The 16,428-nt window shown below is 37.2% G+C and overlaps 1 protein-coding gene and 1 pseudogene across 7 annotated transcripts; one reads left to right on the top strand and one right to left on the bottom strand.

Moving 5' to 3' along the window:
- Positions 1-147: 147 nt before the first annotated feature.
- On the bottom strand, positions 148-3,101 carry LOC125203680 (ABC transporter E family member 2-like). Of its 7 annotated transcripts, XM_048102081.1 has the most exons (11): positions 3,034-3,101; positions 2,679-2,763; positions 2,482-2,599; positions 2,305-2,403; positions 1,738-2,069; positions 1,462-1,657; positions 1,192-1,377; positions 835-1,104; positions 678-749; positions 504-575; positions 148-420 (listed from the first exon to the last, which is right to left on the bottom strand). In XM_048102081.1, the coding sequence occupies exons 2-11, from the start codon at positions 2,759-2,761 to the stop codon at positions 301-303; spliced, it is 1,548 nt and encodes a 515-aa protein (XP_047958038.1). In that variant the 5' UTR covers positions 2,762-2,763; positions 3,034-3,101; the 3' UTR covers positions 148-300. The 7 variants fall into 7 exon arrangements, with proteins under 7 accessions (XP_047958038.1, XP_047958036.1, XP_047958037.1 ...); XM_048102079.1 differs by having other exon boundaries at positions 504-749; XM_048102080.1 differs by having other exon boundaries at positions 504-749; positions 1,192-1,359.
- Positions 3,102-9,181: 6,080 nt separating this feature from the next.
- LOC125203679 lies at positions 9,182-16,008 on the top strand (annotated as a pseudogene).
- The last annotated feature ends 420 nt before the right edge of the window (positions 16,009-16,428 follow it).

The following is a 16,428-nucleotide window of genomic DNA, read 5'->3' as shown; positions in this document are numbered from 1 at the left end:
TGTGTTAAACTATAAGTATTGCTTGCAGTAGAGGCCCTAGAGGTGAAGATAATCCTTCGAGTCCGTTGTCTCCTATATTCAAGATGGCCAGCTTTCGACAGGGCACACTTATTCAAATATGGATAATTCGACCACTGGATGAGGAAGTTGGGAACACAACACAAGTATTCTCGCAGGAAACTGAAGTTCTGCAAAGTTCTACACATATTAACGACTACAACATTCAGATATTAACTAGTATTACTACTAAAGTATTCAAATATTAACTACTCCTACATATTCAAATATGTTTGCCGCAAGTTAGTCATCCATATAATAGTAACATCCAGTGGACTTCTGCTCCAAATGGAGAGTCGACTCAGGTTTGTTGATTCTAGGTCGGAAATTTGTGGGGTCCCTTCTACCTGTGATATCCAGGTTCTACATATTACAAAAATGGAGTACTGGTTAATAATACCATTGTGGAAGAACTTTAAAAGAAAAACAAATGTGATATGGCTTACAGATAAGAAGATGTTCATTCCAGTCACTAGTGGTTGAGGTGGATTGGCAACACAATTAATGGAAGGCACCCCCTGATACACAATTAACCTATCAGCAAGGTATGTTGCCATGATGAAATCATGCTCCGCAACAAATGCAGTCTTCTTTGTTCGGCGTATGAAATTTTTTATTACTTTTGAAGCAACAATACGCAGCTCTGAGTCAAGAAATGCACTTGGTTCATCTATCAAGTATAAATCAGCTGGCTGCAGTCACACCAAAAGAAAGCAAAGTGTAATTAACAAGCAAAACACCAGAAAGGACCCATAGAATATTCACTAGGAACCTCACCTTTCCAAGACAAAGAGTGAGAAGAACCCTCTGTAGTTCTCCACCAGAAAGATCCACTAGCTTTTTATTCACCAATTTTTGAATCAATAGAGGCTTCATCACATTGGATACAAACTGAGGATCCTTGCATGCACTTTGAATAAGTTTATGCAACATGCTTTTCACGGTAGCTTCACTTTTGGAACCCATTTTCTGTGGCTTGTAAGAGATCTCGAGGCTATGAATTTCAAAATTAGATCCTTCTACTGGATCAGGCATCAAAAGGCGACCCTAACATTTGGAAGGACAGTCAGTTTCAGCATATATTAACATGTTTTAAATGTATTTTCAAAAGTAAACAAAACTATACAGATGTACCAGCATCTGTAGGAAGGTCGACTTTCCAGTCCCATTTTCTCCAAGCATCACAATTATTTGTGAATCAGTGAATTCACCCTCCACAACCTTGAGCCTGAAATTTTCATAACTCTTAGTCATGGTTGGATACCTGTGTGTTGCATATGTTTCAATTTCCTCAGCACTTTCCTGTGGAGTGTCAGCAACCTGAGAGGAGTAAGTACATTTCATGGGAATTGGCATCTCAGTTGCCCAAACACTACATGTTAGCAGCAATAATATACGACTTACCTTAAGTGTCAAAGATTCACCTCTAAACCTAAATTTTTCGGTTGGCACATATCCATCCAGGAAAATATTAATTCCTTCTTTGACAGAGAATGGAAGGGTAGCTGCCCCGTGGCTACCAGGTTTCCCATAAAAGCAGCATATGCAGTCCGACAAATAATCAAGCACAGTAAGATCATGTTCTACCACAATTACATAGCTGAAAACAAAGACGACAAGTCATAACCACGTAAATTTTCATGCTTGGATAGTTAACAGAAAAAAAAGAACATCATGGACATATTAGGTAGAAGCAAGGATCTGATAACATGGGCAGCTTTTAATCTTTGTTTAACATCAAGATAACTTGATGGCTCATCAAACAAATAGACATCTGCATTTTTTACAGCAGCCATAGCAATTGCAAGCCTCTGAAACTCTCCACCCGATAACGATTCCACATTACTATTCATAACCTGAATTAACTCAAGGTCAGCAGCAAGTTGTTGTTTCATATCTCTCTCATCTACCTCAGTAAGGCATTGCCCAACGTTCCAATGAACAGCTTTAGGGACAAGTTTGCCTTGACGAAATTCAGGGATACATAAGCCATTCTGGGACTTGATGGTTGTCTGAGAAGAAACGAATCACAAAGAGATGTAACAAATTAATAAACTAGAGAAAAATAAAGACATGGAAAATATCAATATGTTGACATATAGAATAGAGTAGGGCAGATGAATTAAGTTGCAGGTAGTCGAGAAATTTGCATTTGCATTTAATAGTATCAACTGCTAAGGGAAAAAATTCCATCATCATTATTATGCAAATAAGTAAAGATTAAAAACTTAATATTTAAGATAATACCTTCATTTTATGTTTAATAAGACGGTAGAAGTAACAGTGCAGCCCGTGCAGCTCAGATTCTATAAAGAAATTAAAAATTTCTTTCCATTCAGGAGGATCCTACAAAAAAATAAAAGCAGAGAGAAAATGCCAAGGAACGTGTTAAGCAAGGGCAGGTGAATAGGCAAAGAAAGTTACATGAAAGCGACCCAAGTTAGGTTTCAGCGACCCAGACAAAAGTTCAATAGCAGTAGTTTTCCCAATTCCATTTCTTCCCACGATTCCCAGAACTTCGCCAGGTCTCGGTACAGGTAATCTGTGAAAATGTTCACATCAAGTTAGAAATCAACAGAAACAAGCAAGTTGCGTATGAAACTGCGGTTTAATGAACACACCTAAGCAATCTAAAGGAGTTAGGGCCATAATGAAAGGATGTATCCTTGACGGAGGCGATACGCTTATGTTCCTGATCCGCCATCTCTGTTCAACGAGATTAAAACTTGAAATCAAAATCACAAAACGTGACCCTAATTCAACAGATTCCTGATGAGATTAAGCTTGAAATCGAAATCTAAGAAAAATCGTAACCCTAAATCAACTGGCTTCTGACATAATTATACTTGAAATTGTAAAAAAAAAAACGTAATCTTAATTCAACAATTTTCTGGCGAGATTTAAACTTGAAATTATAAAAAAAACCGTAACCGAAATTCAACTTTCTGTCTATATTGGCATATGAAAAGGCATCACCTGCGTTTCTGGGGAGAGTGAGGGCGACTATAGGGTTCAAACTTCAAAGTGGGAATCTATGCATACTTGTGTTTTATCAAAAACATATATATAGGGGAGCCCTTCAAAAATAACTAACTACTTTAATTATTGCTTAACTGGCACGAATTTTAAAAAATGTAAAGAAAAATTAGTTAGAAAAAGTCGGTGGAATTTGAGACCTACTTTTTTATATTAATTTTTTAATAAAATGTGAGTGAAGTGAGTTAGTAGAATGTGGGACCTACCTACCATTTATAATAAAAATAAAGTGTAACTTTTAATTAGGGACGGACCGAAATGGAAAAGTGTGGCTTTTAATCATGGACGGAGGGAGTAGATTACAACATCCTTCCATTTTATGCCGTCAGAGCATCTCCAGTGGCGCCCTTCCCACTAGGACTTCCCACAAACACTTCCTGCCACGTCATCACTAGGACTTCCCATCCCACTGCCACATCACTAGGACTTCCCGCAATAAAATTTTAAATTCACAATTAAAATTAAAATTTACAGAATTAAATTTCGATACAAATACGAACGGGGAAATGCGAATATTTCATTAAAAAAAACATACAATATTCGGAAAAAAAAATTACATAGTAGATTAAAAAAAAAAAACACATCAACGTCGATCCCTCCGCATCCAAACCTCTTCGATGATATCCTCCTGAAGTCGATATGGGCATCTCTTTGCCGCATGTCGGCAAATGCGCGCAACCGCCCAACCTCTCCGTGAGGTACCCCCCATGTTCACATTCGCGCTGGCCACGCCGTGGCTTGGACCGGCAACCGTATCATCTTCGTTGGTCCACTGAGTCAGTTCGTCACCTTCACTTTTGACAATCATGTTGTGCAAAATGATACATGCGTACAAGATGTCGCCGATGTTGGGAATATACCACATCCGTGAACTCACCATCGCCCATCGACTCTGGAGCACACCAAATGTCCGCTCAACATTCTTGCGCGTTGCCTCCTAACGGCTCGCAGAGTAGGACTTCTTTGGTCCGATCGCATGCTTGATCGTCTTCACAAAGACGGCCTAGTTGGGGTATATCCCATCCGCCAAATAGTATCCCATATTGTCTTGGTTGCCGTTGGCGACGAAACTGATGGGGGAACCAACGCCATTGCACTGATTGTTGAACAGGGGCGACGACTGGAGGACGTTGAGGTCGTTGTTCGACCCGGCGACTCCAAAATAAGCATGCCATATCCACAGCCGGTAGTCAGCTACGGCTTCAAGGATCATCGTGGGATGTTTGGCTTTGAAGCCGGAAGTGTGGATCCCTTTCCAGGCGGCGGGGCAATTCTTCCACTTCCAATGCATATAATCTATGCTGCCCAACATCCAGTGGAACCCGTGCATATTTATCGCAAATGGCAGTCTGCGGGCTCGGACTCCGAAGATAGCGATCCCCGAATATCGCTCTAACGCCCGCGCAAAAATTCTGCAGACACTCGACGGCTGACGACTCGCCAATGTGGAGGTACTCGTCGAACATGTCGGTCGGGCCTCCGTACGCCGGTTGTCCTGATTGCGGCAGTGCACTTCTGTAAGGGCGTGTGTCCGGGTTTGCCAGCCGCATCCTCCCTGATCCTGAAATACTCGTATCTTCTCTCTAAAGCACCCACGATATGCATAAACAGCGGACGATGCATCCTAAAACGTCGCCGGAATAAGGCATCCCCAAAACGCGGTTGCGGAGCGAAGTAGTCCTGAAATAACCGAATATGTGCAGCAATGTGGTCCCGGGGTACATGACGTCGGCGATGGATCGGCCGAGGTACCGCCGCCTGCTGCTGCCTCTGCCGTAGCAATTGATCAATCGCCTCTTCCACAACGAGATCCAATTCATTATCACTATCACTATCACTATCACTAGCGCCCCCGCCACTACCACCCGCACGACTACTAGCCATTCTAGATATACTTGAAAATAGAGTTTAGAGAGAGAAACTTGTCAACACAAGTGGTGTGAATGAAATGAAGTTCAACAAGCCCTATTTATAGAGTTTGAAAAAAAATTTAATTTTTTTGTCGGACGTCCGAGCTCGACGTCTGACCCCACGCCATAGTGGCGGACGTCCGCCCGCCCGTCGGTCGGATATCCGAGCCCATCCGACGGGCATACGGGACGTCCGTGTCCTACCATTTTCCTCACTATGGTGGACGTCCGCAACGTCCTGCCGCGATGTCCGCCGTTGGAGATGCTCTTAGATTTCAGCGCTTCATAATTAGCCACGTGACATCTAAAACAAATCCAAGATATATGAATTTATGCGTGTAAATTAAAGGTAGTTGAATCAATCTTATTTTGAACGTTATTTTCTTCTCCCTTATTACTCGCCATTATCTAATCTAACTATACGGTAATTTATTATTTTTATCTTATATTCTCTCATTATAAAATAATCTACATACAATTTTTTTTTTATAATTCTGCGTGGTATGAGTTCAGAGTTCAACAAATCTTAATGATTAAAAAGCAATCAAAATTTCAAGTTGATTTTTTTTTTAATGCATTATGAATTTCTGCGATGCAAAGTACGTATATAAATAACGCATAATTTTGTTTCTATTATTACCATAATGTACAGTTTGCTGAAATTGAATGTTAATTGACATAAGATTGCATTTTATTGTTGTTCAAGTTGCATAACTAAAGTAGCAATTAGTAATTTTTATAAAACGATACTATATGTCTTTAGATAGAAAAATTTGGAAAAAAAAAAATACCAAAATGCATAATGCACTATGGTTAACAGAAAATATATGCAAAATAACATATCACTGTTATAGCGACATTGAAATGTAATAATGTTATTTCCTTCTCCCTATTTTGAACCTCTTACCCTCGGGTTTATTTGTCGCATCATCATGTTTCTCCCCTCGTCTATGTCGCTTAATAACTGTTGATCGAATAAGATTGATCAAGTTTTTGGCAAAAATTGGCACTTTAAGCACATTCTGAAACAAATTATGCAAAAGTAGTGATATCCAAAAAATTGCAATACGCAACAATTTAACCATATTAAGCATGTTCGAGGCCAAATTAAGCACACGATTAATCATACAATTATCCATCGTTGGCCACATTGCTATAGTTTACACATATTAAGCACACCAAAGGACAAATTTAGCAACATAATAAGCACCATCAAATACAATCCCGACTACAGATGCCCAATACACACACCAGCAAATTTGACACAAATTTGGCACATTCCAAAACAAACTAAGCAAAACTTTTAATAGTAATATCCAAAAAAAATCAATAAGCAACAATTTAACCGTATTAAACATGTTCGAGGTCAAATTAAGCACAGAATTATTTAGATAAGTATGCATTGTCGACAACATTGATATAGTTTACACATATTAAGAACGATAAAGGAGAAATTAAGCAACATAATAATCACCATCAAGAACCAGATGCAACACAGCGTTTACAAGACACAATTTAGAAAACTATATTCGGATAATCCCAAAAATAATTCAAGAATAATACATAATTAAGCGGCAAAATAAACAATTAAGAAATTATCTGAAATCTCCAACAATGGATGCCCAATCCATGCAGAATAACCAATTATGTACAAAGTCGAACAAAAGCACGGAATTAATGGCCAATCACCTTAATTAAATAATTTTGATTATAAAATAATGCATAATACATATTACATACACATAAATAACTAATCAATCACTTTATATATGAACTAATATTTACAATTATGTAAATTAAAGTAATTAATTCTAAGAGACTTACTGACACTTTATATATGAAACTAATCTCTACAATTATGTAAATTAAAGTAATTAATTCTAAGATAATAATAGACAAACAGAAAAAATATTAATTCTAAGATAATAGTAGACTAACTGAAAAATAATAGAAGGCCAAAGTCAGGCTAAGGGGAATTGAATCGAACTTGGTGAAAGAATGTGCGAGGCATGGTGGCTTGCCAGCTGCGCTGCTAAGTGATTATATAAAATTTTCGAATATACAATATATAAAGGAAATTGGGAAATTGATGGGGGTTCAATGAGTTCTCCAAAACCAATATTTTAAAAATCGGACTGGCAAGCGAACCGACGAAGCTATTGATTCACGGTTCAGCTGGTCCGACCGGTACAACCACTGATCGGGCCGTTTTACTGTACCATATAATTAAATATATTAAATATATTATATAAATACTCAAATATATCATATATAATAAAATGCAGTTTTGATCAAATTCATATAATAAAATGTAGTTGTTGATCAAATTTAGTGAATAATAAAATCATATTAAGCTTAGTCGAGGATAAGTATAATTAAATTTTAGTGAAATAAAATTATAATTGTATAAATATATACCTAATATATTAAAACTTATATTTAATTAAATATATGTATAACAATATTCAAATTTAGTGTGATAAATTACTATCAAAGTTTATTAGATAACAAGTATAAATAATATATTTTTTATTTAAAATTAATCATAATTAATTAATCAATTTACAAAAATAATAATAAATTATAGAATGAATGAAAATTTATTTATTGATTATAAGAATAATTAAAGTTATTATTATGTCAACAATTGAAGTGGTGGAGTGGTAACGGAATTGACACCTTTATATGGTGAACCGAACCAGCATGATCACTGGTCCGACCGGCCGGTCCAACTTTTTTTTTTTTTAAAAACACTGCCCAAAACCCTATGTTTGAGATGACAAGAGATCAATTTGAAATTGCTGCTAATGCAGGATGCGATCTTGGATTGAAATGGCTGAAACTTCTTGACGAGGAAGAGAAAAAGAAAACCGGGACGAGCTCTTAATGCCGGTTTTTTCTTTAATAATTATGGTCCTGATAGTTTATAAAAACACCTGTAAGGCTGTTATGAAATTGTATTTATTTTGTAGAAAAATAGAATGAACAAAGTAGCTTGTAAAGCGAGGTAGTGAATTTAATCCGACCTTTAAAATTTTTGTTTATTTATCCAATAATAAAGACGCTGAAGTTCTTTCTATCAGCTAAATGTAGACTTGATTTAGATTAATATTCTCACATTCAATACATTAAAATTACCTTTGAAAAATAGTTATGTATTTTTAAATGAAAAATCGAAATATAGTATTTACAGATTTATTAATCTTTAAAAAAATAAAGAATTTTGACAGACACGTTTCTTCTGAAATTCAAATGGAAATCCCCGTTTTTCTGGTTTCACAAAACCAAAAACCCTAACTCTCTCTCTCCTTTTCTTCTCCGGCGAGAATTTGCCGTTCGACCACCAAACGCAGCTGTCCGACGGCGAGCTCAAGCCGCCCACACTTGACGATTCCAACAGCCGCCGTCTAACCCAACCGCGCGGCAGCACAGACGCGCCTCCCTTTCGGCCGACGCCCGCCACTTCTCGCTCTCAGCTCGGTTCAAACACAATCCAAGGAGCGACATTATGTGCTATACCTATAGCCGTGCTGTTGGTCGATTCAGGCTCTTTCCTTTTGAATTGAACGAAGAAAATTTCGACACTATGATTTATTTGGATTTGCACTCAACGAAGAAGATCTTGATAATGATGATTTATTTGAACTCGATGAGGAGGAGGAGGATCCTGATGATTTATTTGAACTCGAGGTCGAGGAGGGGAATGAGTGGGAGGAGGGGATAGAAGAGGATGATTTGTTCCAAATTAATACCGAAGCACCTTCCAGCTGTCTCAGTTGTCTCAGTTGCCGCCCACAGATCCGGATCCGCCAAGCCAGTTGCCGCCCACAGATCTGGATTCCCCAATACTTCCTCTGGCCAGAGTTCCATATCGGCAGCGACAAGTGATGATCGGGATAGCGATGGTGGTGGCCATAGCTTTGGTTTGGTACCGTAGATAGGTGATGAGTGTAGATAGGTGATGAGTTGATTGAAAGGTAGAAAAGCTGTCGTTTGGTACCGTAGGATGAATGTAGATAGGTGATGAGTTGCAGAATGTAGAGTTTTAAATTCGTTAATGGAAATTAAAATCTTTCTGATTCTATTTTGGAGAATTTAACTGAAATAGTTTGTTCTAGTTTCATTAGCTACTTTTGAAGAGTTGTGAAATCATTGAGTAAGAACTGAATGCAGGATCAAGAGAGCAATGATCATATGGCTTACGGATTGTCAAACACCTCTAATTTGCTGTTCTTACTCCAAAAAAGTCTAAAACCTGCTGGTGCAGCTGCAGCTGCAGCAACTCCTGTCAAGCCGACCTCCCTGTTTGGGAGGATGGCCATGGTATTCATTTTCTTCTTGATTTTCCATATGGGCATGTGACAAGATAACCATGCGCTCTTCATACTGCCAGATTGTCTGTGGAGACTTTAGTGGACTTCTGGCCTGCGCTCGGAGAGGAGACTCGGCTATCTCTTTTGAGGATGAAAGAAGAGGATTTCATTGAAAGACTTATGTACAGGTATACAATCCTGTTCACTACCGATATCTGCTTGATTATCTTGAATCCCTCCAACTAAATTATGAATCAATGAGGCACAATAGGTCCAAAAAGGTATACGTATATAGGTGATGTTGGCTAATGTCAGACTTAAGATTCTTTTGAAAATTTTGAAATATCTGTTGGCATTGCGGTGTGTGTGCTATCATTAATAGTATTGTATCAGAAGTCTCCTGATTTGAGTACTTGGATCTAGATTGTATTTCTTAGCCAACTAAACTCATTGAGTAGTCAGGGATGTATGATCACTCAAAGGCTCATTTGTTTGAATTTGGTGCTTGTAATAGACTCTGTGCATAGACAGAGTGTAAACTAGATTTCAATTTAATTCTAAAGATAAAACTCTACCTATCGTACACAGCCATCTAAATAAGTAGAGAAATAAGGAAAGTAACTTAAAGATAATTATCTCCAGCTGAAACAATATTCTTGATGCTGCACTCAAGTTCGCTGCTTGTATTTTGATGCCCGCTGCTGCATCTGTCACTAAGCCTTCCTCCTCAGCATTACCTTAAACATAGTGCATCCAGTTTGATTTGTTATAGATGAATATGTCTTGTTCTTATTCTTCAGTTTTTAAGTTGATCTATCATAAAAATGTGCCATGTGGACTTCAACAGGTCTCATTCTTGTATGCCCCTTTCTTGTTTTTGGGATGCATGCTAAATACCCCTTGCATATACAAATGCTTTTATTCATGTTGAACATAAATTTTATAATTCTTAATGTGGAATGCAACCATCTCTAATTCAGTTTGCTTTTGCAGATTGGTAAAACAAAAGTGTTTTTGAGGGCTGGGCAGATGGCAGAGCTGGATGCTCGGAGGACTGAGGTGTTGAGAAGATCAGCAAGCATAATCCAGCGGAAAGTCTGTTCTTATATGGCTCGTAAGAGCTTCATATTAATTCGTCGGTCTACAACACTTATTCTATCTGTATGCAGAGGTAGCCTTCAGTTTTTGGTTTCTGACTTGACACTATTATAACAAACCACAATATTTAAGATCTTACATGTGAATTCTATGTTTCTTACCCCAGGAGAACTTACAAGGCATGTTTATGAAAGCATGCGTCGAGAAGTTGCTTCTCTTAGGATACAGAAATATTTGCGGATGCATCTTGCGAGCAAAGCATTCCGAGGAGAAATATGCTCTTCTGCCCTTTGCATTCAAACTGGAATGCGTGCAATGGCTGCTCGTAATGAACTCCGCCGTAGATGGGAGACGAGAGCTGCTATTGTGATCCAGGTATCTTAACTCATGACAATCACCTGAATATAGTTGTTATTTTCATTTTTGGTTTGTTTGGGCAAATCAATTTTCATTTTCATTCCACATTTGGATTTGATGGATGGCATTAATGATTGCAGAGTCATATCCGCAAGTTATTAGCTCGTTTAGAATATACAAAGCTGAACAAAGCTGCAATCACCACACAATGTGCATGGAGGTCAAAGGTTGCTCGTGGAGAACTGCGTAAACTGAAGATAGTAATCAACCCCCCCCCCCCCTCCAACCAAAAAATTAATATAAAACTATAATAAAAATGAAAAAAGTTAATTAAACCAATGGGGGGAACTTGCTTCTCCCAAGTCTATTGAAATATGCCATATGTAGATTTGTTCTCTTATAACTGTGACAGTGATAACCGAAAAGACCACAATAACCATAATTGTCGTGTTGGATTGTAATTTCCATGTATGCGACTGTATTTTTATTAGATGTTACACTTCATAATCAATTCTTGTATTCAGGCTGCACGAGAAACTGGTGCTCTGCAAGCTGCCAAGAACAAATTAGAGAAGCAAGTTGAAGAATTGACTTGGAGATTGCAGCTAGAGAAACGAATGAGAGTATGTTATATATTTGAAGACATCTTTCTTTTCTTCCTTTGAAAATTTGAGGTCAACCTATTTTATGATTTTTTTCACATGCATTCTTTCCATAGACTGACCTAGAAGAGGCGAAAATAAAAGAGAACACAAAACTGCAAACAGCTCTTAAAGAGCTTCAGCTACAGTTCAAAGAAACAAAAGACATGCTGTTGAAGGAAAAGGAAGTTTCAAAAAGGGCTGCTGAGCAAGTACCTGTAATTCAGGAGATTCTGGTGATAGATCATGAAATGATGGATAAACTCAGTGCTGAAAATGAAAAACTTAAGGAAAGCTGGTCTAAATGTTTGTGCTGCACTGTTCAGTCATAACTCATAAGTAATGAATGATGCGGTGATGCCACTTTTTATGGTTGCATCATCTCATGCAGGCCCTGGTTAGCTCTCTGGAATCCAAAATAGTTGAAACAGAGAAGAAATATGAAGAGACAAATAAACTTAGTGAGGAGAGGTTGAAGCAAGCCATGGACGCAGAATCATTGATAGTGAAGTTGAAGACTAATATGCATACGTTAGTATTTTTTAAATGTCTTTTCAAGGTTATATTTGTGTCAAAATTAGATATTCTTTATGTCAAGCTTCTATTCTTTTGGAGCAAAGCCATGTACTCATATTTGCATACATAAATTTGTTGCGAAATTATATTTTTTTCCTTTATGTGGTGCAGTCTTCAGGAGAAGATCTCTGACATGGAAACTGAGAACAAAATTCTTCGGCAGCAAACCTTGTTGACCGCTTCTAAAGGAGTGGCAGGACCTCCATCAGAGTTTGGTAACAAGGTGGGTTAATTGACTTTCTGTTATGCGCATGCTTGATCTCAGACTATTTCCTTAAACTTATGTGCAGGTATGGGAACCATGCTAGCGACACAATCAGAGCCAATGTACTGTTCCTTTTTTCCCCTGGAAAATAATATGGAATTTGATTGAGCATGAACACACCCTGCGTCTATCTTTTTTGCTATTTACTTTATCTAGAATGTGATATCTTTACTGGCCACTGATTAATTGGTACAGGATTTACCACAATCCCCAGTAAAAAGCTTATGAAACCCCTGACAGCAAACCAAGGAGGCCGCCATCTGACCGTCAACAGCATGTGTGTTTTGCTATAATTTTGAGATGTTCTTCATGGCTCATACATTATAAGTTGTTATCTACAGATTTTAATAATTGCAAATTTTGATACAGGAGGATGTTGATACTCTCATGGAATGCGTGGTAAAAGATGTGGGATTCAGTCAAGGAAAACCTGTTGCTGCTTTCACAATATACAAGTCTCTTTTACACTGGAGATCATTTGAAGCAGAGCGAACTAGTGTGTTTGATCGTCTCATTCAGATGATTGGTTCAGCTATTGAGGTAAGTGGTCTTGTGTTCAGTGATATATTCATTGGGATGGGGGATGATCATTTTGCTTGAATGTGTAGTCAAAATTGTCTAGTACGCTCCTACACAATTGGGTGTTATTTGCAATAAAGTTTTAATGTTCATTCTATTATAGAGGTAATTTTTGGTTAATAATATTATTAGTATTCTCTTTCTTTTAGTCAAGTTGAGTGGTGTGGATGGCATATCTGTTTTGTAGAACAATAATATATAGCTATATGTGGATTGTGGAGAAGTATATAGACATAGTAGAGAAGAGTTTTAGGTGTATATTTCATTACTCAACATAGGCCACATACATATAGTACAAGAGACTAAGCTAGATTATGTCACAACCAATGTGGAATACTCATATTCTATAACATATTTAATTGTGCATGCCTTATTCAGGACAAATCTGTCTAGGTTCACGAATATTTTGGAGAATTTAACTGAAATAGTTTGTTCTAGTTTCATTAGCTACGTTTAAAGAGTTGTGAAATCATTGAGCATGAATTGACTGCAGGATCAAGAGAGCAATGATCATATGGCTTACTGGTTGTCAAACACCTCTAATTTGCTGTTCTTACTCCAAAAAAGTCTAAAACCTGCTGGTGCAGCTGCTGCAACTCCTGTCAAGCCGACCTCCCTGTTTGGGAGGATGGCCATGGTATTCATTTTCTTTTTGATTTTACATATGAGTGATGGTACTATTGGATGACTTGAATAATATAAATACTTTGTTTACAGGGTTTCCGTTCTTCACCTTCAAACGGTCAGCCTTGCTGCTGCTGCAGCAGCACTGGATACAGTGCGCCAAGTTGAAGCCAAGTATCCTGCCCTCCTTTTCAAGCAGCAGCTCACTGCATATGTTGAGAAGATATATGGAATTATTCGAGACAACTTGAAGAAGGAGTTAAATTCACTGCTTGCTTTATGCATTCAGGTATATTTAGACGATCGAATAATATGTGAGCTTTACTTGAAAGTTGATAGCACAGAATATGAAGTGTTTTGTTGTTCTCTCTTTTTACTCAGGCTCCAAGAACCTATAAAGGAAATGTGCTAAGATCTGGGCGATCCTTTGGCAAAGATTCTCAAACAAATCACTGGCAGGGGATTATCGATTGCCTTAACTCCCTTTTGACCATACTGAAAGAAAATTTTGTATGTCTGTAATTGTGCTGAATTTTGATGCTGATTTTTGCAAGATTTATTATGCTTATATTTATTCACCATTTCAGGTACCTCCTGTTCTCATCCAGAAGATATATGCTCAAACATTTACGTCTATAAATGTACAACTGTTTCACAGGTGATTATGTAGTCTTTTATTATGTATGAAACCCTGTATACCTCTTTTGTGAATATGAATCACTAATGACTAATCATATCCAAATATATTACTTGTAGCCTTCTACTACACCGTGAGTGCTGTACATTCAGCAACGGGGAGTATGTCAAATCTGGATTGGCAGAGCTGGAGTTGTGGTGCTGCCAAGCAAAAGAAGAGGTACTCCCACATGGATGTGAAATTAATAGTCGTTCAGTTTTGAGGCTAAAACTGACTCTCTGTTATTCTGCTACCTTGTTGAAATGTTCCTGGGTCTCAGTATGCGGGTTCGGCCTGGGATGAACTGAAACACATAAGACAAGCTGCTGGGTTCCTGGTAAGTTCATTTCTCTTGAAGTACTATACTTTCTGTTAGGTCTATTAGTCTTTTAATGTACATCTTGGAGCTCGCGCTTTTCCAACCTTCTATTTTGGTCCTACCTGTAGGTTATACATCAGAAGTACAGAATATCTTATGATGAAATCACCAATGATTTGTGTCCTGTAAATCACAAAAGAAAAGGAATGAACAAAATGAACTAATAATTGAATTGGTTACAAGAAAATTTATGCAGATAATTGTGTTATAAATTAATGTGATATAAGAAATATCATCAATATTATCTCACATTGAATGTCATTAGCATCTCAGATTTTGAACGTACAGCAGCTCCACAGAATATGTACATTATACTGGGACGACAACTATAATACTCGTAGTGTGTCCCCTGAAATAAGTCAATTTCATTGTCTTCTACATTCCCCTATCATCTTGATGGCATTCTAATTAGAGTGAATCTGTTTTTTTACTTCAATTACAGGTTATAACCAGTATGAAGGTGCTAATGACAGAGGAGTCGAGCACTTCAGGTGGCAGTTCATTTCTGTTGGATGACAGTTCCAGGTAACTTGTGTTTTTCTTAAATAATTAGCTTGATATAAGGACCGTTTGTTTCTAGAAGTCCAACCATAGGAAGGCAATTACTTATTACTACTAATTTGTCTTTTATTGTAGGTGTAATTGATTATTTTAAATTATTTGCTTCTATTTCTAAGGTTTTTCAGCATAATCCATTATTTCTGGTAGAGGATTATTGTATGTACATAGATAGGACTTTAAATTGAAGCTGGTAATGGTCATCCAGATTCTACAAGGAAAATATGAGTCTTGTTTTAAATTCTCTGGATTGTTAAAAGTAAAGGTAAAACCATATTTGCAGTTGCTGTTAATTGATTGATGATGCAATTAATTATTTGTTGACATCTTATATACTGAGTGCCATATAATATCTCATACAACAACATAGTTTTAAAGTTTTGAGCTGTGGTTTTATTTATATTGTTTCGTTATGTATTTGGGTAACTTTGAAATAAAGTTGTGCTAATCAAAACACATGGCTATGTATGTAAATGCAGCATCCCGTTCTCGGTGGACGATCTTTCCAACTCCATTGACATAAAGGATTTCTTGGATGTGAACCCAGCACCGGAACTTCTTGAGCATCATGCCTTCCAATTTTTACACAACTGAGGCAGTGGAACCAAGATGGCGGGGGGTTGGACATCACATAATGTAAATTCGTCCGAACCTGTTCAATTTTTGTTTCTATAAATCACAAAAGTTATTCTTTATATGTTGTTTTTTAGTTTGTTCAAAGTTTCTCTGCAGTTGGGGGGTCGCAGGGAAATTCATTCAATGTGCTAAATGCCTTGGTATTTTTTGTATGGTTTTTGTCCAGCCAAATTGGCAGCATTCTTTTTTTTTAGATTAGTTAATATATTACCCTTTTCGAGGTGGTTGAGGATTACCACGCTACATTTCCATATAATGTAAGCCGTTGATGTTATACAAATATAGTGAAAAAGAATGTTTATAGGTTGTTGTGTCTCAGTTTTATCCTCCGATTGCATTTCATTTCATGTTCTTTGTATCCTTCAACAAGAAAGCTATTTTAAATTAATCACAAGCATTGATGAGGAGAAATAATCACTGTTTAACATCAAGATAACTGGATGGCTCATCACACAAATAGACATCTGCATTTCTTACAGCAGCCATAGCTATTGCAAGCCTCGGCTGCCTGAGAAGAAATGAATCACTTAATAAACTAGAGAAAAATAAAGACATGGAAAATAACAATTGTTGACAAATAAAACAGAGTAGAGAAGATGGATTGAGTTGCAGGTAGTCGAGCAATTATCGCATTTGCAAATAATAGTATTATGACGAAAAATAAAGATTTAAACCTTAATATTCAAGATAAGTGATTTCATATACGATCATAGGTCAACATTC

The sequence above is a fragment of the Salvia hispanica genome, chromosome 2, assembly GCF_023119035.1.
Source record: "Salvia hispanica cultivar TCC Black 2014 chromosome 2, UniMelb_Shisp_WGS_1.0, whole genome shotgun sequence".
NCBI classification, from domain to species: Eukaryota; Viridiplantae; Streptophyta; class Magnoliopsida; order Lamiales; family Lamiaceae; genus Salvia; species Salvia hispanica.
Note: the sequence above shows the minus strand (reverse complement) of the source record. Positions and strands in the feature narration are given on the sequence as shown.

Bases quoted from the DNA above. Each gene is read 5' to 3' on its own strand.
- LOC125203680 (XM_048102079.1), bottom strand. From the start codon at position 2,761: ATGGCGGATCAGGAACATAAGCGTATCGCCTCCGTCAAGGATACATCC. The intron at 2,600-2,678 runs GTGTGTTCATTA...ACATTTTCACAG, and splicing joins AACTCCTTTAGATTGCTTAG to ATTACCTGTACCGAGACCTG. The intron at 2,404-2,481 runs GTAACTTTCTTT...ATTTTTTTGTAG, and splicing joins CTAACTTGGGTCGCTTTCAT to GATCCTCCTGAATGGAAAGA.